This window comes from Sprattus sprattus (assembly GCF_963457725.1).
Source record: "Sprattus sprattus genome assembly, chromosome: 4".
NCBI classification, from domain to species: Eukaryota; Metazoa; Chordata; class Actinopteri; order Clupeiformes; family Clupeidae; genus Sprattus; species Sprattus sprattus.
In genome coordinates, this window is record NC_137923.1 from 1,293,532 (window position 1) to 1,316,658 (window position 23,127).

Here is a 23,127-nt window from a genome sequence, read left to right on the forward strand (position 1 = left end):
TTACAGCAAATAATTCAACAACTTGAAGTGCATGTAATAAAATTCTTTTAATAGTCCAAATAGACCTATTAGAATTTCTGATTACATTTTGTTGAAAAACACCTTATAATATACAGAACACTGATAATACAGACAGAGATTATGGAAACAAAAAAGTGTGAATGTGATGAATGTGTAAAATAAATGGCACTTTTTCACAAGAATTTGAAGAATCAATTAAATTTGTATTTACCAATGCAAAAGAGCATGTTTAGTGTTTATGATGGTTTAAGAATCCTCCAGCAGGTGGCGCTCAAGCTGCAGGTGCTTCTTCTTGGGTGGTTTGTACTATTGTGCAAAAGGCTAACACCTGTGCTAATTCTGCATATACTTTTGTAAACACAGACTGATTTTGTATTTCTGTAATAACAGACTTATACTAGGCACAGTACGAGTAGCCTGTATAATGCATGCAAACAATAAAGACAATTTATGAAAGATCTGGAGGCAAATTGCTGAAGTCTTGCATCATAATACACACACTACATACATAAAAAAAAAATCATTGTATTCATACTTTCTGTGTTGTTCTACTGGCGTTGTAGATAGATGTATCTGTCGCTACAGAGATAAAGCTGTATCTATAGTTTGGATTGGGTTTCCTTGAACATTCCCTCAGTGTGACTCAACCACTGAAAGAATACTCCTATGTAACATTTTAACACTCTGTCAAACTGTTTTCTGGCCTCATACATTTTCTGTCAGATTCAGGGATTAAAGAAATACAATGGGGAAAGTCCTTTTAAAGAGCAGCAGACATTGTCATAAAATGAATGTGAGATGTCAGAGAGAAATACATCATTGACACAAACCCTCCAGTCCTAGATCAAAATACACGCCATCTTAGATGCACTGAGCAACTCTCTCCCATAGCAGTGTCAAACAGGAGGCACATGCACAATCCATTCCGATTGCTTCAGTCTGTTAATGCTTTACTGACTGTCCAGTGAAGCCTGCACATAGTTATGTAATTTGGTCATAACCTTTAGAAAAGAAAGCTGCAGATAAGCCCAAGAGGTCTGTCTGAAAGACTGGTTCAGGCCGGTAAAGGTGTGAAATACTGCTGTGTCATTATCTTCCCAAACAACAACTGATTTAGTGGATGGACTTCTGAAACCCATCACTATGGATGCAACATACACTAAGAAAGATGGTACTGTCAGTAACTGGATGGATGACCTTTTGAGTTAATGTGAACAAGGCTGAGATATTGCTCATTTGCCAAACACACACAAACAAGATGAAATGGTGTGCTTTGATCTGTACTAAGTAACTTACAAAATACAATGACAATACTTTGCAACATTGCATCTTTGTCTAGTTTCCTTTAATCGTCTTTGAAATCAGATTTTATTTTCATCTAAAGAATTCTTTATTACATCTTGTAAAAAGCACCTTCCAAAAACAAAACATTGATAATACAGGCGTAGTTAATGTAAACAAAATGTGCAAATGTAATAGGAACAGTTTAAATAAAAGGCACTTTTTTTCAATAAATCAATTCAGCAACTGTGGATGTTTACTTGGGAAAAAACAAAAATCAAAGTTTTGTTGCTATGCAGGTTTTGCAATCATCCAGCATGCTTGGAGCTTCTATCGTCTTCATAACTTTTATGTTCCTGTGAACAGAAATGCAGAAGTACAGTGACTTAACCCTGTTTAGTTAGGGCTTATGAGTAACATGCCAACATCTATGAAACGTAAACCTCACACCCTGCCCACACATGCATGCGGAGAGAGACAGAAAGAGAGAGAACTTCCTTACTTTGGGCTATACCATCACAGTCCATTGGGTTAGATTTTTTTTTTTTAATATTTATTTCAAATATTGCTTTAACCTTCAGCTGAACCAAGCTATATAGGGTAGGGCATCTGCCTAATCCAGCCGGTCCAATCATTCATACCCACACCTACTCCATACCACACTCACACATTCATACCCTCACCTTCTCCATACCACACTCACTCATTCATACCCTCACCTTCTCCATACCACACTCACTCATTCATACCCTCACCTTCTCCATACCACACTCACACACTCACTCAGTCATACCCTCACCTACTCCATACCACACTCGCACACTCACTCATTCATACCCTCACCTTCCCCATACCACACTCACACATTCATACCCTCACCTACTCCATACCACACTCACTCATTCATACCCTCACCTACTCCATGCCACACTCACACACTCACTCATTCATACCCTCACCTACTCCATGCCACACTCACACACTCACTCATTCATACCCTCACCTACTCCATACCACACTCACTCTACTGCCCACCCCGCATACTCCTGCCCCTCACTGTCCCCTTCATACCCCTCTACCTCTCTGCCACTGCGTGGACTCTAGCCTCCCTTAGACACTACCGCCCTCCTCACCTGTTCCCCTCTGTGGAGGACTCTAGCCTCCCTTAGACACTACCACCCTCCTCACCTGTTCCCCTCTGTGGAGGACTCTAGCCTCCCTTAGACACCACCGCCCTCCTCACCTGTTCCCCTCTGCCTCCTCTGTGGAGTCGGGCAGCTCCGTGCGTCTGGTTTCGGGCAGCAGGAAGCCCAGGGCCCCTCCCGTCAGAGCCAGGCTGCTGTACACCAGCGTGGGGAGGGTCCAGTGGTAGACCTCCAGCAGGTTCACTACAGGAGCCAGCATGCCAGCCACCCGTGTGGCTGTGGCACCCAGCCCTGTGGCAGTTTGTCTGAAAAATGGGAAAAAGAGAGAGAGAAGAGAGGAGAGAATTCCAGGAAATTAGCGAGACAAAATAAGTCGTGGAACAAGAACGAGTATGAACGAGCCTAAGAATGTCAATCAGAATATCACTGATATAACCTAAGTTCTGTCAATTGCAGAGACTCAGTAGAAGCAGTGAAGAACACAACACACCTGATGGAGGTGGGGAAAAGCTCTTGGACATAAATATTGCACACGGTCCCCGCCCAATTCATGAAAAACCTCCCCGCTGTAGCAAGGGCAGTAACAGCAATAGCCCCACCTGAAAAGAAGTCACGTGAAAACATGAGGACAGACCATCAGACCATGAGACAGTCACAAGCTGGCAAGGCCATGAGGCGTCACCAGTGGTGGGTGGAAGAACTGCTAGCAAGCTAACCCTCATAGCCTAAGCAGTTTCTTGCAAACCAAATTAAAAGTAGAGATATGCAGACACAATAATCCCAAACAAGAGACCCTCAACTAGATTAGAAGAAAGTTTAGAAAATGTACAGAAATTAAAGTCTGGTTCGGTTGCAAGTCTCCGCATCTTCACAGGATCACACATAACTGGAGTAATTCAAAGGTATCACAAAAAAACCTTATGGCCTGGACCTCTCGGACCCTCTCTGCATTGAACCCATGTAAATCAAATTGCCCCTTGGGGACATTAAAGACTTTCAATCAATTAAATCAATCAATCAATCAATCAATCAATCAATCAATCAACCCTACCTTGTGGAACAGCAAGTGTGAGCAGGCAGATGAAGCCTCCCAGCAGGAGGGTGGAGATGAGAGAGGCTTTTCTCCCGGCAGCCTCCAGCAGCCATATGCAGAGGATGTGGGCAGGCACCTCTGTTGCCCCAAAAATGAACTGAGTGAGAAATATGTTAAGGCCATACTTCCCGACGTTCAGCGACAGGCAGTAGTATGCCAGGTTTAATGCAGACCTGTGTTAGGAAGAGCGTATGAAGTTGAACATGAATGTCGAAACAGCATTACAATCGGTCTTGTCAATAGGTCCATTTATTATAGCTTCACCCATGTGCATAACCACTTTACAACATATGTTACAAAAGCTAAAATGCACTTTTTTTCTGGAAAACAAAACATTAATACATCTATATATTGATAGATGCCTTCATTTATGCTCATGATATACCATCACATTGAATGGACCACTCCTAAAGATCAACCATCCCCTCTGACCGGAGAGGACACTTACCATCCAAACACAATGCTAAAGAAATATTTCCTCAGCACTGGCGAGGCTAAGAGCGCTCTTATGCCACCTCTTTCCACTTTCTTCTCCTCTTTGAGCTACAGGAGAAAAACTGACTTTTAGTCCCATCCCAGTGCTCAGACGACATCCTGGTTTATTTGTGTGGGTGTTGTACAGTGCAAAAGAGACCTATACCTATGTTACTGATCAGTGGTTTCTCATTTCTTTAATAACAGTGTACACTTTTAGATTTAGTGCAAGTATTCAATACATGCACACATTTAAAGACACTATATGGAAGACTGTAAAACAGGAGTGTTTAAAGCAAATTGATTGGGTCCTCATTCAAAGGGAATCTACGCACAGTATTGGCTTTAAATCGCTTTTCATTGTATTTATGCTTTTTGTGTTGCTCTACATGTATCTAGTGTTTGACCAGCAAAAAACATGAACAGGTTTTGAAGCTGTGGCTATACACTTATTTGTAGCTGATGGGATTTGTAGCTGAGGGGCCAGAATTTCCCCACGGGATTAATAAAGTACTTATCTATCTATCTATTTACAGCAATATATCGATTTTTTAGTTGTGTTGCCTTGGACTTTTCCTCAATGTGACTACTCAGGTGTACCTTCTCTAACAGTCTGTCAGGAACTGTGCGTTTGTTGAGGGCAGCTGCCTTAAGAATCAGCTTTCTGGCCTGCTCAGTTTTCCCTCGATCCAACAACCACCTGGCAGATTCAGGGATGAACCTGTCAAAAAAAATGAAATGTCTGTTTAGAGAAAACAATATCATAAAATAGATGTGAGATGTCAGACAGAAATGTATACATGCATACCATATATAAAGAGCCACAAAAACAATAGGTGATCCCATGATAAACTGGGCAATTTTCCAGTCCCGAATGAAGTACACAATACCAGCTTGAATGCACTGGCCGATACCCCCCAGTATTTGTGTTAAACAGGAAGCATAGGCACGCCTGGTCTTCCCAATCCATTCCGTGGCTGTGAAGCAATGGTAGAGGTTTTGTCAGTTACAGTCCTCCAGTATTACTGAGAGATGAGTACAGTGTGTCAACAATTACATTTACCACAGCTACCTCTAAAATCAAGATTGATCTCCAATGAGTCTAAGTTGAGGGCAGACATTAGATTAATGTTTGGTAATGTTAACATTTTACCACAGTAGGGCATAGTATCACCAAGTGATGACATGATGTTGATGTGCAACCGAGTTACATAACTGTTCTGTCAATGCTAAACAATTACTCTTACATCACTAGACACACTGTCACACCTTCACCTCTGGTTCTGTGATGTGCAAGCTAAGCACAACCAGGTGTTTTCAGTCACCATAGACCATAGATCATAGTTCCTGTCCCCAGGTGTCAAAGGTCACTGCATTACACTACAAGACTCCTGTTGACTTCCATGGTGATCCGTTACCTAACACAATGCAGTTAACACGGAATCCTCCATAGGAAACTCCTACAATGAACTGAGATGCCATGTAGAAATAGAAATTGGGAGATAGGCCGGTCACAAAAGTGAAAATGGCCATGATAGCGATGGGTATCTGAGTGGCCCGCTGTCGACCAATCCTGAAACAGACAGGAGCTCAAATTAGGCTTTGACATAGGACTTATCAACACACGTACAATGTCAGTGTTTTAGCTTCATTATTTAAAACATATTGCAAGCAAATTATGTTTTTCTTCATCACCTCTAATATCAAGCTTTACTTAAGTCACATTCCTTTAGACTGTTTTGTTCTTTATATCCTGAGGGCATTACCTAAGCTTACTGTACAGCTGTTGCCCTACTAAACTGTGAAGTTACAATAGTTACTTGGCACTCACGATTCAGCGAAGGGTCCGAACAAGAGGGACCCAACCAGAATACCAGCCATGAACACTGTCTGTGCCAGGCCAACTAAATTTGCCTTATCACAGACTAGATCAAACTGTGAAACAAAACAATGATTAAAATCTCATCCTTGTGAAATGCCTGTGTAAGAACTACAGTATACACTGCTGGCAATGATATACACCATCAACATACGTATATAGATATTTGTTTACACACATATATGCATTTATTAGCGTGCATTTCTGGCCATATATTGGTCATTCTACTAAATAGGTAAATATCTCAAATAAACTAGAAAAGTGGCAGGTGCAATGTGGTATTTACAGGTGTTTCATCGTATCAAAAAGTGTAATTTCAAGGACACTTCTACAGTTGTTTGGAGATAAGAGCTAAGCACAGACAGGACACACATTATCTGGAACTTACATCAGAGACTATGGAGGTATTGTAGACAGAGAAGTCATGCACATATCCATTAATGCAGGTTGTGGTATCATTAAGGCCATTCCCTCTAATGGCCGACAAGTCCCAGTCCACCGGGACAAACATGTGACAGGTGCTGAAGGAGCCATCCTGGTGCCGGGGTATCGTCAGATTCAGCTGCTCCTCCAAAGTCAAGTTGGGGCCCGCTGCTAAAATCCAGTCAGTGTCACAGCGCTGTCCTCCATTGCCTTGATTAAAGATCAGACTTGTGAGGTGAAATGGAAGCAGGGTGTTTGGGAAGCACAGCCCAATTAGGAGGAGTTTTTGGAAGAGACCGAACTCTCCAACAGCCTCTAGAATCTCCCCGAAGTCTGCCATGGTGATGCCAGCAAACGACTCTGCTGGAGAATCACCTTTAAACGATGTGAATTAATGGTTAACTTCACAATTGTAGGGGGAGCTGTGGCGCCAGCGGTAGCATCCCAACCATGCACAGTTTGAGTCTGGCACGACATTCATTTCACCTACAATGCAGTTGCTAACAGTAATCCAGACCATGACTGGCAACCATGGAAGAATATGTTGGGGGGAAATATTACAGTGTTGAGGGAGCTCCTTTGAAAGGGTAACTTCACAAGCTAACAACTACTTCACACTGAAAGAAGTTGAACTGAAGCAAAGCTACCCTAGACAGAAATTAAGTTTGGTTAATTAAAGGCACTTCGAAAAAGTAGTTCGAACTATGCGGTACAAAATTGACAACATACATGTGATACAAAATGATAACAACTTTAAAACTGAATTTGCTTAAGAGATGAAATTATTGAAATAACCATTTGTCCAGTTAATTATGAATCCAAAAGTACAAGATCTTATTTTTTTAAGTACAGGTTTAGTATCCTAAAAGTGCAACACAGAGCCCTTTTGTTTCAGATGCTATTTATTTTCTCACACATTGATCTGCTAGTCGTTCAGCCCCATGAATCTCAACCTTTATGGTCACCATAAAGGGCAATTTAAACCATGGTACAAACTACGTAACGGTGTAAGGCTCTACGTTTCAAGCAGAGACACAGATGGGACTTTTAGTTTCAATTACTCTGCAGTAACTGTGTGGGTGAATTGTTTACATAACATGCCTTTAAGAACATTCTAGAATTGCCTTGTCACATTGAGTTGGCATTATTCAACACACCTCCAGACCTTCTTATCTCTACCCCTCTGTTATGGGTACTTTTTATGGGCAGGAAAATTGGTACTAAAGGTATCAAGTATGATGACTGTGAGATGGCATATTTGTCATGTTTGGTTTCATTTGAAAGGTCTCAGTGCGAGTGGTGAAGTGGTCCTGCAGTGGAATAGATTAGCCTCAATAGATATCTAAGAAGTATGCGAACCCTGAATATTAATATTGATTACCCTATTTATGAAACTGAACTGGGCATTTAAGGGGACATAGCAAAAAGAATCTTGAGCATTCTGTAGCCACTGACTCTTACAGTTTTTGTGTAGCCATCACCTGAGCAGCCAGGTATGTTCATACCCTTATAATTGTTTAGCATGTGTTTATCTTAGCTCTTAGAGTTACTGCACATCCTTATTGGGATTAGTCTAATATTGTATTTCAGAAAAGTACAGAAAGACACACCCACATCCAGCTCTGTGGTTGGTCTGGAAAGTAGTTCTTTCCAACTGCGTCACCCTGGTGACCCTCCTGGACCTTGTTTAACACCATCAACCCTCAAATCTGATGGGCTGTAAAGGTTTAAAACTCTGCAGTTTACATAACATTATATAACATTGACGAAAAGATCACAAGATATTCCAAAGTCTGTGGGAGATGTAGACATCTGAAACCTGACACAGCATGATCTAAATTAAGAACTGACATCTCTGGGAGCTCCCAGCAAACACAGCATGAAGAGCAACAACTTTGGAAGTTCATTCTTTATTGAATATTATTAAAAATAATTAAATGAACATGCATTAAAAACCACCAACCAAAAGAAGGACCACAAAGTGAAGTGAAACTAAATGCATATTACAGTATTCTACCATTGTCCTTGACACATTTGGGGTTAGACCATTTGACTTCTTATCTTTAATAAACGTCTTATTTCTGACAGCTCTGAAATACAACCAAGAATAAACAAGGACATTACTAAATGAGAACACCAATGGAGAAGAGTTGGTTCAGTCCAGAGTACAACTAGTGGCTGTTTTGATGCAAGAGCTATTTCTGAGCAACCAGCTTCTGAAAATGAATGTAAGGTATGCTTGCTGACTCCTATCTTACCCCTTTATAATATTGCCCCGAATACCCAGATAGGTCACAGGAAAAAAAAAAAAAAAAAATCTGTGGCTACCACCTCCACTCCCAAAATGTATTACTCACAGACAATGGTGCATTTCCCACGAATATTTAGGGCCGACGTACTGGCTTTCTAAAACTTGACTATGTGGGTGTAGCCTATCTCTATCAAGTTGGATCTGAGAGAACTGTGTCGTCACTCCCTTAAAGTCAAGCACATAACTACAAGATGTTTGCCAGCTACCCCGACACCATTGGCTCCCATGGGAACATCATGTTAATGTCACCGGACTTCAGGCAAGAAAAAAGAAAATCAAGACACTGCCATGGCTCAAGGACAGTACCATCACATGTTCACAGCCAGATACTTCACCAACTACTGTTAGGGAACATTTTTAACAGATGGTTGTAGAGGTTATGGGTGTTTACATTAAGTACATGTTCTAATTATACAATTCTTCCATATAATTAATGGTAGCATGACTGGACATTTAAACAGAATATTCAGAAAAAGACCAAATAAAAATGAAATGCAGTATGTGTGATATGGATAGTGGAAACTAACTTGATTTGGCAATAAAAATTGATCATCAAGTATTTTCATATGCAAAATGGGTAGTTATTGTTCAGTAACCTGGAAGAGTTCCCCAAAATATATGCAAAATATATACTGCCATTGAGATATTTTACAAATAATTAATCTTACTTCATCCTTTGAATGACTAGATTGCCAATTCAGTCTTACTGGGGAAATGTTATTTACTAAATGTAAGTAGCTGGAAGATAAGGTGCAATCATTTTAGTTCTCATCTTAAGTGCTCTACTACAGTAAGGCGCAAAAAGCACAATTTCCAAATATAATGAACCATTCATGGTACTAAGGAAGAAGTAGGTCTTGGCTTTCTTCAATTGCTCATTTTCAAGATCCAAAATAAATTAGTGGACTTGGCTTTTATATTGAATTAAACCCAATCAACATCAAGTGAATGACCAAGGGCAAGTTTAAAAAAAGAAAAATGATTAAAAAAAATACCTAAGACAGTTTACTTTTCCATCCACATCCACTGCCACTGATAACAAAGGCCAACTGTGAAACTCAACAAATTTGAATATTTATGTATAAAAACACAAATCAACACCAAATGTCATTATTTACATTACATACTAGCATAGTTATCAATCAAGTACTCAGCAGCGGTTTGCCACATTCATAGGCTAATATTGTCTACTATATACACACACACACACACAATATATATATATATATATATATATATATATATATATATATATATATATATATATATATATATATATATATATACATATACACACACACACACACACACATACATACATATATCTATATATATATAAAGTAAGTTTAATAATTCCAAACAGTCGTTTTCACATACAAATCCCACACGTGAGTGACAGCGTGTTTGCTTCAGTAACTACACATTTAACCTTACAACGGTCTTAAAATTGCCCAACGTACACAAGACAGCACTGGAGTTCAAGTGGACCAGTGGACTTCAACATTAACTTGAGTGCACTAGAGGTTGCCCAAGTTCAACACCGGTCACGGCGGGACTAGTAAAAGGTTCTGGTCCATCTCGTGAATGTTATGTCTCGTGAACGTAGCACAAACACCAACACAGACATTAACATAACACTATCAGGTAAAAAGAGACAATGGGAAGCCATCACAACAGCCCTAACCTGTGTCGAGTGGAGTGAGCGTGAGCGTGAGAGGGTTAACGAAAAAAGCAGAACATTTCCCCGGCAGAGATTTGAACTAGTTCTTAAAAAAAGGTTTGTGGTGCAATGAACACCATTAAATAATAGGAATGTTATCATTTTTAACGCCACATCGAAATGACCATGGTGGATTCACAATGTTTTCAAGAAACACAGGCCTGAGTCAGCTCCACTTACTCTCAGTGACAGGCTCTTATCGCATGTGGCCCGGTGCTTGAGTCACAAAACCGCAAGACCGATGGAAACGGAAATAGCCAGAAAACAAGCGCTAGACACTCAAGGAAAACAAATCAGGTGAGCTGCCATCAAATTCCGATTTAGCTTAAAAGAAAAAAAGGGGGGTGGGGGGGGAAGCAACAACATGCCAACGAAACTGAAATGAGGTATTTTTTAGTTTTTTTAAACCAATTCAACGCCAGATTTTCATGATGGACTGTTAGAGGTATCGGGGATCAAATTTCAATTTTAATATAGACATTTAGAGCCTGAAAAATGTAGATACAGTTACAATAATTACTTTTAATTGCACTAAACTGCCCATATTTGTACAGTACAATCTCCTGTTCTTCACTCTATCCATAGTAATAAGGGCTACAGTGTTCCTGGATTCCTGTGAGTATGCTGCCAAGAGGTGCTAGTCACCATCCAATAATCCCCTAACTCCGGTACCATATCCATTCATGCAGTACCTGTTATTGGATCATGCAAATAGAGGCCAACTCAAAAAACAGTGGAGTGTGTGTGTGTGTGTGTGTGTGTGTGTGTGTGTAGATGTGGAGAGGCGAGTGTGTGCGCTCTATACACTGGACTCTCCAGGTGAGAACATCAATGAATATTAACGAGGGGGGGGGGGAACTATCTCTTCAAGCTGTGTTGCAAATGAGTGTGTCAAAGTGCTCACATTATAAGTTCATCACCACGCATTTCCCCAAATGACTCTCACCACAGGGGTCCAGGTGTTCTCTATGCTCACGTGAGGATGTACAAGGGCCATGTGCAAATAAACCACAACTAACATCAACAAATGAAACCACACTCACGCCACTCTACATGACAACAAGCAAACACCCTGACATCTTAGAATCAGTAGTACTGTTGAAAGTAAGGCATTCTTATTAACACGGGACATTATAGGGAATAGGTCAAGATTGTGCAAGTGTGTGTTTTTCTTTTTTCTGTCTCTCGTCTGCTCTTTTTCTTTTTTCCTTCCTCTTTAAAAACAAGAAACACCAGAAACTGAACATTTAGATTTTGTGGAGTGCATGGATGTCGATGGTTGCGCCTTTTTCTAAGTTCTATCAACACTGTAAACGATTCAAGTGCACTTCCTGTGAAGGTCTGCACTTCACTGCAGTCTTTCTCTCTCAAGCTTGACAAGGGCTCGGAATCCTATGTGCTGACGGGACACTTTCTCCTCTTTGGCAGTAGTGGTTTTCTTTCGGCCAATGTCTGTAAATACTATGCGCCTCCGTGCAGCTCTGTCGTCAGGCTGCTAGTGTTGTTATTCTTAACTAATACTCAGCTGGGCGAATCCCATGAGTTTAACGTCATCCGGAAATTCAAAGTCTTCACCACTGGATGCCTTTGAAAAGGAAGAAAGGAAAGAAAAGCGTCGTTGTTTATCCAGTAGGAGGATCCATGTTAACTGATACATTTTTGCTATATTCACTTCAGAATTTTTTTGTATGTTATTGTATTATACATAAAAACACACGATCATTACCAATCACAAGCACGACCTACCAGCTTGAAAGTGACATTTTTGTTGTTTTGAGGGTCATCAACAATCTTCTGCAAATTTGCAGCAACTGTACAGAAGCAGGACAGTCAATTAGGGTCAACCCACAAAATGAGAGTGTTAATGCGGGTAACACATTGAGCAGTAACGCAATGGAGGTCTGCTTGAACGCAACTCACCGACGACCAAGTCTTTCCCATCCACCAGGCCGGCAGTGACCAGCTCCTGGGAGACCCCATCCGGTGTGTCTGAAGGGGAACATTGGGCTCAAGCTGAATATTCGCCATCACAATGCTAGACGTTTGCACGGTCAGCGCAACCCACACCATGTACAAATATGTGAAAGAAAAAAAAGGCCGCATCGTACCTCTTCCTGGCATGAATTCAAAGCGGATGTCGTTGAGTTCCTTCTTCAGATTTCTGAGGGGACATAGAAGTCATTATGAGCCCACCATAACTTTCCAATAAAACAATACTGCTGTTTAAGGCTATTGCACCTTAACATGATGAACCAAGGGCCAATTACCGTACAAGCATGACTTGCCCTTTTGACAAAATACGTCTTCTGTCTTCTATCTTAATTACTGCTCTGGAAGAGCTATTACAGCCTCGAAAGGTGTGCTGTTATGCAACTGTGAGGTGACCTACCTTAACCTCAGCACCAAGCTAATGGCCTGCTGCACCGTACCAGGGGCTGCTCCTGCTCCTGCTGCGGCTGCGGCCTGGGGATTCACAGCACACAGAGAGGATACGAGAGAGAGAGAGAGAGAGAGAGAGAGAGAGAGAGAGAGAGGGAGAACATCAATGAACCAGAACTTCCTGCTGCCGGAGAGGTGTCACCATGACCATGATGTTTGTTTGTTTGGGTGTGTTGTGTGTTGTTTGGGTTGAATAGGGGGGGGGGGGGTTGTATCGGCGGGCTAACCTGAGAGCTGAAGGCTGTTATCGTGGCAGAGGTGAGCTCTCCCCCCAGCTGGCTCTGGGACACATTGGCCTGCACAGAGGCCCCCGCCTGGAGCCCGGCTGACTGCTCCGGCAGTAAGATCTGGTCCACAAGGAGAATTCCTTTTAGTCCTAGTAGCTGTATTATTTTTATTTATTTGTATTCATTGATACCTAAAAACATGTCCATACGTCCACATGACCTACCTCTGTGCTTAAAAACTCTTCTTTCAATCTGGGCGACTGGGAAACACAGACACAAGTCAGAAAGTCAATAATAACTAGGAGACAGAAATGTATATGGTCAAAGGGCATATGTTACCCATTTAAAATATGTCTGAGAGTGTGTGTGTGTGTGTGTGTGTGTGTGTGTGTGTGTGTGTGTGTGTGTGTGTGTGTGTGTGTGAACGCTTCTTCTTACCCGTAGAGCAGCGACTGCTGCCTTGCCCTCTTCACTCTCCATATCCAGCTCATCATCACTCCACTCCCATTCGCCATCCTCAGTCTTATGGAGCCTCCCACTGGAGCCAGGAACTCTCCGCACCTACACACACACACACACACACACACGTCACTTCAGTCAGTTTTGCATATTAAAGTAACACTATGTAGCAATTGTACTTTAAGGTTAGGGTTACGATTGGCAATTTTACCTTAAAATAACAGCTTTAGAATTGGGGTGCTACAATGACGCTATAATTGCCATACCAGGGTCCATAGGCATATTACTTTGCTATGTAAGTTTCTACAGTACTATTCTCTGCCGGACTAGTAAGTAACTTATTTGCTGTTTTGTTTTGTCTTGCTTTGCACTTGCTTGATGTTTGACTGTGTTAGGAAAGTTGTTCACTCACTAGTTTGTCATAGTGTCAAAGTAAGCAAATTTCAACCGGCTCACTAGGTTTAGCCTCTAGCATCTCATTAGCGATTAGCAATTCCTCCATTGTGCTGCTTTAAGTCTGGTATGATAAATAACCCACATCAGTCTGTTCTTACCTTCTTGGATCTGTCTGCTATTGTCGGCGCCCGATGCAACAGCTTCTCTTGTAGATATTCATGATTCTGCAGGGACACAAGTTTACCAGAACACGGTTCTAAGTCAGTCTCTATTTAATGAAATACACATATTGCCTGTAATGGCCTGAACTGAACAGCTGAGCACCAATCCCAACCTCCCTTTAGAACACACTCTATCAGCGGGGCCTTGCCACATTCAACACTGCCCTCTAAAGGGCTGTGTGGGGAAGGCCACTCTGCCGCTAAGCAACACACACACACACACACCTACACACCTACACACACACACACACACCTACACACCTACACACCTACACACACACACACACACACACACCTACACACCTACACACACACTGATGATAAGAAAAGACCAGCACTTATCAACAGGTGCTCAGGCTCTGGTTGCAGCTGACTGGTGGAGTCAGCACGGTGTGGTCTGTTTGTGTGTGTGTGTGTGTGTGTGTGTGTGTGTGTAACAAAAGAACAAAAGCGCATCCTCATGAAAGGAGCAACCCTATGAGGCAGCTAATCCTTCAGACTGACTGGTACAGTTACAGTGGCAGGGTCCTAGAGGCCTCCATGTTTTCAGTTGCCAAGGGATGCGGAGGGGGACGCATGGGTCAAAAAGGCAACTAAGTGAGAAATCTAGTAATTTAATTTCTCTCTTTTCCCCTTGCACAACTGCAGGCACACATCCACAAACATGCACACACACACACACACACACACACACACACACACACACACACACACACACACACACACACACACACACACACACACACACACACACGCTCACTAAGTCTGTGTGAACACATTAAGTGCCTGACTGAGCAGACACTCACCTTTGCTTTTGTGAAGAATTTGTGCTTCAACAGCTCAGCGGCGGTGGGCCTAAGGAGAACATTCAGAAGACAAAGGTTAGGGCACTTTGGAGTCTGGAGGCTGGACAGAGGCCTGTGCTGCATTCCCTAGCAATAATCTGCATGAATTATCAACCAACACCTAATTCACACTGTTACACATCAACGTAAGCTTAGCTAACCACACAATCTAATTCTAATGCTTGTGTATTTAGAGGGCTGGGAAAGAGACTGAGTGCGGTCTCAGCTCAGGATATCTGCACCACTATTTCTCAGGAAGCTCAACATCCAGCACGGGAGCCTTTTTTCTCTTCCTGTTGCACCTGCAGGTAGCTTTTAGCTTACCAGCCATGGCACTCACCTCTTCTCCGGATCCTTCTGTAGGCACAGCGAGAGCATCTTGCGGAAAGACTTGCCATACTTCTTCGTCGTCTCCTTGTCGGTGACGCCCGTCTCCAGGAACGGCGGTTCGTTCTGGAGTGTCAGCATGAGCACCTGCCAAAAGCACATCCAGAAGGAAGCCTGGTGATTCAACCTTAACCGCCATGCACAGAGGACACAGAGGGCCTTGGTGTGGAAGACGTGTACAGAGTGAAACGGTCAGTCCACTCACCTTCATAGGAGGGTACTTGTGATAAGGTGCAGCACCTGTGGCCAACTCAATGGCCGTGATCCCAAAGCTCCAGAGGTCAGCCTTGAAGTCATAACCCCTCACCTACAGACAACAGGCAAAGGTCATCACACCGCACCACTTACACGTCTTAACTCATTGACCTGCTGTTTTGCACGTATTTTGAAGTTAAGTTAAGAATACTCGACTTGGGTCAAGGCCTGGGGGCTAGAGGAGATCTTCCTGCAGAGCACAGTCTGCTTTGGATCAGAATCACAGATCATAGAACAATGGTTGATCAGAAGAAACATGGTTATATTCCAGATTTTTGGACAACGATTTGTTAAGATTATTATATAATAAGTGATGAAGAAATAAAGATAAAATAAAATGTTTACTTACAAACATTCAGAACCACTAACCACTCTGAATTTACTTTAACAAATTATGAATTATAAGAAATCTATGAAAGCAATTCATTTCGGTGCACTAGTAGTTTATCAATACGTTCAAGGCACTTTGAAAATAAAATAAAAGACTGATTTCACGATCACAATACTTGGCTGAATCTTGGTTACCCTCACAACCGGATCTAAGGGGGGCAATAGCTGATACAAAGGTAAAGGACCTTTTTTAAGCTGTGTTAGAGTGGATTCACAAAGTCATGCATTTCTCCAAACACTAACTTTTAATAGTCATATGAGCTCATATTGTGAAGGACAGGCTCTGCTCAAAACTAAAACAAAGACGACTGCTGTTTAAAAAGGCATGGCGGTGTCTGATAGGAATGTTATATATAAACATCCACTGAGGCCTTTTAACAGCATTACTGAAAGTGCACTTAGACTGCAGACTCTCTTGAAAGAAGATGCCCGCTTCCTAATTGCCTGCCATTTGCGGAACAGATCAAAGGATTCACCGGAGTCTGGTGAGCCCTTCAGTCTCACACTGCCTTCCTTCCAACACCTTACAAAGCTGCTGAAAACATGTACATAGGCCACGAAGATTTTCTCTAGTTGGTTTTACTACAATTAACATTTAATTTAGTCACCCATAATCTTATCAAATCTGGCTTCAGGCTGTGCGGCCAGTTCAGCCTGTATGTGAAGCATAACAGGCCAAGGCTGAGGTAAAGAATGAAGCTCAGACACCTGATCGCACAAGAGAAACTCACCTGCTCCATCACCTCCGGCGCCATCCAGCACGGTGTCCCGACAAACGTCTTCCTGACTTTGTTCCGAGTCATGTCACCACCCGTCGCTAGAAAGGCACTCACTCCAAAGTCTGACGATGGGAAAGTGAAGAGGATGAACAGAGAGAAGGCTACAAATAGGGCTGTTGGAGGTCAGGAAGTCCAACACAGTGAGCACAACGCAGCTCACTCAACAAGGAACAGAAAACCCATACACAGTTCAACTACCAAACAGCAACTGTAGCCAATATGGTCGACATGAACCCTTAACAACCACACAGGCTTCATGGACAAAAGAAGAACTGCCTCAGAAAAAAAGAAGAAAACGCTCACTTGTGCACTCCATCCAAGCAGTTTTCATACTTCAATAAATCTGTACAGTGTAATTACAACATGCCGGCCACTAACCCCCACTGTCAGCAATACCAGCGGTTCAAGATAAGCCCACAAATAAAAGGACAGAGAAATAACATGGTTTGCTTTTAATTAGTATTGCTCCCATTAATGACAGGCAGGAACCCAGGAAAACGGACCTGCAATTTGCACTGATCCATCTTCCCCGAGGAGGATATTTCCAGCCTTGACATCCCTGCAGAAACAACAGTATAGACATAAGCAACATTTTCAGCAACAGCCACATGTCACACTTCAGTGTCCAACTTTAGATCTCTAAGCAAAAACAATTCATGCCCTCTCAAAAGAATTCAAACACCAAGTAACAGGATTATTGTAGATAATGCCAGCCCCTTGCAGGTCATGGCTAAAATAGGCATAATAGGTTTCCGTCCTTGCCGCATATATGACAACACTTATAAGATAAATATGCAGCACATCCAGGCCTTCCGTGGGACAACACGACTTTGCCAGTAAAGATTTCACAGTGGATAATGGAGTTGCATAATACAATTCTTATAAATTATTAAGCGATTTACATTAAATATTTAAACTCTCACAACATAGAGTGTTCATTATGGACAGCAGGATTTTATGACTACATGGTTTACAAAGGTAAAGTCTACAATCATATTCCAATACACTTTTTGTTGAACTCTATTCTAGCAGTCCGTTCCGTGAGTGCGCTCAGAACAACTCACAGTCCGGGAAGAAAAGCAGTTTGGTCGGAGCCCTAAACTATGTTCAACTATGTTCAACTATGTTGCTTCAGGAGCACTGCACCAAGGCCTGCACCTTTACAGAATTTCCTGGTGCTTTTATGAACATGACATTCTGAAGTCCTCGTGAGACTCTTCAACTGCATGAAAAAGTCTTGATTAATAGCATTTTTTATTTTTTTCAAAAAATGTGTTTAAAAACTGGTACCTGTGAATTTGCCCGTTCCTGTGCAGGTAGTCCAGTCCCTCCAAGACCTCTTTGAGGATAGTCGCGATACTGACCTCATCAATCACGCCCGACTTGTGCTCCCCTCGTGATATGATGTACTTGATGAAGTCAAGCACTGACCCTGTGGGAGAAGATCAGGACTGTGAACCCCACAGGAGCCATCCTCAGTCACCTCCCTGCAGCAATGCTGACAAACATGGCTGCCATACCCAAGATGCACCAGAAGAGAGTAACGCTGACCATTTGCAAGGTGCTACATCTAAAGCAGTGTTCGCGAAGAGGAACAAACTCCTGATGGGGATTGGCAGAGTTAAGCCACTGAAATCTGACAGACATTTGAGGACACAGTGGCTGTGATAAAGAGACACACATGACCCAGTCTGGGGGAACTTGAGCCTTGATTCCCTTAAAGGATTACCACTCAACAAGAGCCTCCATGAAATGTATGTCACACACACACACACACACACACACACACACACACACACACACACACACACACACACACACACACACGGATGTGCAATCATACACACACCACTGGTGTACACACATGCACGAGCAAACACACAGCTGTCATTCCAATCTATCAAGAGATGCCAAAGCACTTAGATCTGAGAGGAAACCTGCAGCCCACAGGCCAGAGCTGGAGGGAAAGGTCTTTACTTGAAGCACTGGCAAAAGCTGAATTCCAGGCAAAGAGCCAGCATGCCACGGGGTGAAAAATCCATAGGGATCTGTGATTTTTATTAAAAAAAATGAGTTTTTCTCCTAAACTGAAGTGTAAACTTGACAGAATAACGCCTAGCTAAAGATTTTTTTGTTGTTGTTGTTGTTTTTTTAAACACTGACAGTGTGATCCAAGCTGTGTTCAAGAGATTAAAAACGTATCTATAGAATGCAGTCCAAGCAACCCAAGACTTTTCTGAACAACTCAGTTTTATACATTTGCACACATACCATAATATCGCACAGCCCCCCTCACCTACACTGTTACAGACTGCTAATAGCACTGAGTGAAAGAAGCGTCTCATGCTGCTGCTGCTGCTGTGTGCTGAGGCTTGACCTAGACCTGCTCTGATTCATGGACAAGACTGTTTTCTTCTTACAGAATCCCACCTCCTTTACACTCCAAACTGAGGAGCGCACTCAAGATAACAGTGATGCTGGTGTGTACACATGGCAAAGGCCTCCTTTCCCAGGCGCTTTAAAGCTGCCCATTGCTCCTGGGGGGTCCTGGAGGAAGGACGGTCCAGGATAGGAAAATGCAGAGAATAAATTCACAGCGACCTCAGACAGTGTGTGTGTGTGTGTCCTGTGTCGCCTCCATATATGCACGTGTGGGTTGCAGTGTGTAGTGTGTGCCAATAAAATCTGACAATTATATGTTATTATTCACCCAGCCCAACATGAGAAGAGGAGGAGGAGGAGGCAGCCTCTTACCTCCACTGAGCAGCTTCATCACCAGCCACAGCTCATCCCTGACCACAAAGGAGGTGTAGTAGGACACGATGTTGGGATGGTGGCACTGGCTCATAGCCTGGATCTCCTTCTGCAGGAGGTAGAGATGGGGGAAAGAGGCTTTAAACATGTACTTTACAGAGACAGACAAGTCAGACTTTACCATGAATAACTTAATTAGGGTTAGCCTTTGTTAATTTGTTATTAATTTATTTAAACTTAAATAATCTTTAATTATCTCAAAATAGCGGTTTATCTGTGAATTAGATCTCTGCCTTTCAAACTAATAATATAAGCAAACCAATACAGCCAGCATGTTTCTACGCTCAAAATACAGCCGTTTGTGTTACAGCCAAATGTTTCAGCTCATCTCGCACTCAAGATCTTCACTCTAGAGACCACTACAGAAGATTCCAACAGGCCATGGAATCACCAGCAAAGTCTGCACAGCAGAGTGCAGATCTGTACCATGCTCTTCAGCAACATGTGCTTTTAAGTGCAAGAGAGACTGAAGGACACTAGCTGTGTCCACAGAAAGTGGTTATCAATCTGCCACTGCCTTAGCGACACTTATTAACAAAAATTAGACTGGCTACTTCTTTCTCTGTTCTGTCAAGAGGCCTCACACAAAGACCAAATATAGAACAAGTTTCTCAGAAAGGTAGAGTAGATAGATTTTCAGTCCTGAATGTGAATACTTATAATATTTAATATTTGTATTTAACCTGAGTCAAATTCTCAAGCAGCTCTGTATATGCAAAGAATTGCGCACTTTTGACAGGTTGCAAAGTAACCTTTGAATGTTTAGCCTAATTAAGGAGGAAGCCACCAAGGCTGTGAATCTCTGCTGAGTCACCTGTTGTATAACTTCTACCTTCTCACCTGGGTAATAACGCAGGAGAATAATCTCTGCAAGTAATGCAACCCAATGCAACGCAGTGCTACCCATCACAGTAATGACGAGAAACTTCTGACTTTGACCAGACTGGTACTGGTGATGAGTGTTTGAAACTGGATGTGTTTACAAAATGGATAAAGTAAGGATGTTTGCTTAAAAGTAGGATTTAAAACAAAACAAAAATAAACATTAAAAACAAAACATACAACAACATGTTTTAAGTGTATGCTCTACAAAAACGTAATGTACATTAAAAACCAAAACAATAAAAGCCTTAACTATTACATACCTGAACATACCTCACACTCATGCATAGTCCACAAAGTGACACTAAGATTGGCTGCTGGTCTGTTCTCATCTGATCAGGCAGAGACATGCCGACTAAGGACTGGCAACTGCACCATATTACATCATGAACCCATCATTTGGCAAAAAAGAGCCCTCATTGAGGTGACAGGCTAGGGCCATTCCAGGGCTGCTCTTACATAACCAACATGGTCCAGTGTTGAACTACATTCGCCCTGAATAAGACCATGTGTGAGACAACAATTTTAGACGTGACATGTGTAGGTCTCTTTCTCTCCACTAGTATAGGCTAGGTGCACGAAATACTCAGTGTGGGCTGTTTGTTTCCTGTTTAACCAGGTGTATTTGAACCTGCCGCTATTCTGAATGTAATTAGTGTCTACACGTCCTTCTTTATCGTAACGCTGATTCACTAGGTGCAACACCCAACCAGGTCCGTGTAGACGCTAATTACATTCAGAATAGCGGCAGGTTCAAATACACCTGGCTAAACAGGAAACAAACAGCCCACACCGAGTGTTTCGTGCCCCTAGCCTATAGGGCCCTGAATCCTTTATCATTCTAAGCCAAGTCAACATGTGATTGACCACTGAACAATAAGACAGTGAAATGCCATTACCAAGAGCTCGTCCATGCTGGTCTGGCATTTTTCCAGGTTAATGCGTTTGATGGCTACCTTCTCCTTCCTTGGCGTACAGTATGCAGCCTGGACCACAGCTGTGGCACCACTTCCTGCAACAAACCAGACACATATTACAAGATGTCCACACACATTGTAACAGCAGATGTGAGACGTCACACGTACAGAGATCGTTAAACAGAGAATTTATGGGGACGTTTCTCAAGACTGGAGAGTACAGTTCAGAATGTCTACAGTCAAACAGTCAAACAATCTTTTTCTTTCTTTCTTTCTTTCTTTCTTGGCACAATGCAGTGGCGCATCAAGACATGTTATTGAACTACATTAATTGTAACACAGCCTAGTTATGTAGATCAAGTTTCAGCTGCCTTATGTGTCTTTTAAAATGTGCACACAATGCCGGCTAACCTAATTACTTAGAGCATTGCACTTCTATTAACATTTTCTTCCCTCAAATGATGACCATGCTAATATGCAATATCAATAGCTAATGCTGGACAGCTTTTGTGAGAATATGCACATCAAGTAAACGTGCAGGAAACAATCCGTTAGCTGGATAGCCATAGGTAAATTAGGTGAACGAGCTTAACTTGATTTGGAGCTATAAACAAAACATTAGTGTGACTCGTCCAGTTCAACAGATCGAGTGCAACAATGGCAGATACCTTATCTCAAGAGAACTGGGTCTTAGTTTGAGGTCGGTGCCAATTGGCTTGACATACTCCAACTTACAAGCTATAATGTCTTAGCTAGGTAGCCGACTAGCCAGCTGGTTCGTTTAGCTTTTCGATGACTATGCTAACTATGCCCGCTAGCTAAGGTTTGCAAAGATACATAATGTGTGATGGCCAACGTTTTCTGCCGTCAACAATCTAATCCTGGCTATCTACATTCGTGATAAATCACCACTGCTGCGGAAAATCAGAGACATTGACATTACACAGGGTAAACTCTGATATAAATATAGTAAAAACAGTAGCTACCCCTGTTAGCTTGCTATCTGCTGAACTTCTTTCATCGCTACGTAACCCAGCTGGTCTGTAGCTAGCTTGCATCCTAACCGCTAGCAAGCTAACTTAGCGAGCCGGTGGATTCCAGGACACGGAATATGAATCGAAGATTTCGGGCATATATAAAAGCCATGGCGGAATAACTATTCTTTTTTCAAAAATGAGAAAGCACCAAACCAACCTAGCGAGTCAAGGAGCGAAGTTAACTTAGCTGCTGTTAACCAGCCATACCTACCGATAACCTCATGAAGCACATAATCATCCCTGTCGATAGACCAACTTTGGGGGCTCGGGTCCTCCGACATGACAGCAGACAGTGGTAGATTTCACTTGCTGTGTTGAGTGTAAGTAAGCTGTTGGATAACAACAGTTTCCTTAAAGAAAACACCTATTTCTGCAATGGTATCCAGGATAGTACTTCGCCTTGACTTAGCTTCAGTATTCCACGGCCCCCTGTCAACCCAAACTTTGCCACCAGCGCTGTATTCCCCGCCTTTCACGTCAGTGGATGTGACAGACATATGATGATCTACTACGCCATCTTGAATGAGGCAAACGTGGCTAGAGATTTGCTATTTGCTATACACAAACTGGGCAATCTGAATACATTTGAATTTGAAAATATATATATATGGTTTAAGTAAGACATCAAGTGCATGTAATCTTGCACTTCAACCATCAATCAAGTATACAGAAAACATTCAGCCACGATAAAAATGGCGTTTTCTGATGTCCACAGAAAGAGGGTCACGTTCG

General features: G+C 42.2%; 2 protein-coding genes across 3 annotated transcripts; both read right to left on the minus strand.

The window, feature by feature from the left end:
- Positions 1-1,256: 1,256 nt before the first annotated feature.
- Positions 1,257-8,729, minus strand: slc22a13a (solute carrier family 22 member 13a). 2 transcript variants are annotated; one of them, XM_080836390.1, is made up of 11 exons: positions 8,674-8,729; positions 6,282-6,691; positions 5,846-5,949; positions 5,433-5,587; positions 4,823-4,991; positions 4,615-4,735; positions 3,989-4,083; positions 3,499-3,713; positions 2,938-3,046; positions 2,546-2,752; positions 1,257-1,658 (listed from the first exon to the last, which is right to left on the minus strand). In XM_080836390.1, exons 2-11 carry the CDS (start codon positions 6,654-6,656, stop codon positions 1,580-1,582), a joined length of 1,629 nt encoding a protein of 542 aa, XP_080692516.1. In that variant the 5' UTR covers positions 6,657-6,691; positions 8,674-8,729; the 3' UTR covers positions 1,257-1,579. The 2 variants fall into 2 exon arrangements, with proteins under 2 accessions (XP_080692516.1, XP_080692515.1); XM_080836389.1 differs by having other exon boundaries at positions 4,615-4,991.
- A 1,974-nt stretch (positions 8,730-10,703) lies between these two features.
- oxsr1a (oxidative stress responsive kinase 1a) lies at positions 10,704-22,810 on the minus strand. Its single transcript, XM_080837525.1, has 18 exons — positions 22,607-22,810; positions 21,341-21,453; positions 19,500-19,608; positions 18,036-18,177; positions 17,249-17,304; positions 16,698-16,807; positions 15,527-15,628; positions 15,275-15,408; positions 14,896-14,944; positions 14,027-14,092; positions 13,452-13,574; positions 13,238-13,273; positions 13,014-13,133; positions 12,737-12,810; positions 12,456-12,508; positions 12,268-12,336; positions 12,094-12,158; positions 10,704-11,932 (listed from the first exon to the last, which is right to left on the minus strand). Exons 1-18 carry the CDS (start codon positions 22,674-22,676, stop codon positions 11,858-11,860), a joined length of 1,566 nt encoding a protein of 521 aa, XP_080693651.1. The 5' UTR covers positions 22,677-22,810; the 3' UTR covers positions 10,704-11,857.
- Between the last annotated feature and the right edge of the window lie 317 nt (positions 22,811-23,127).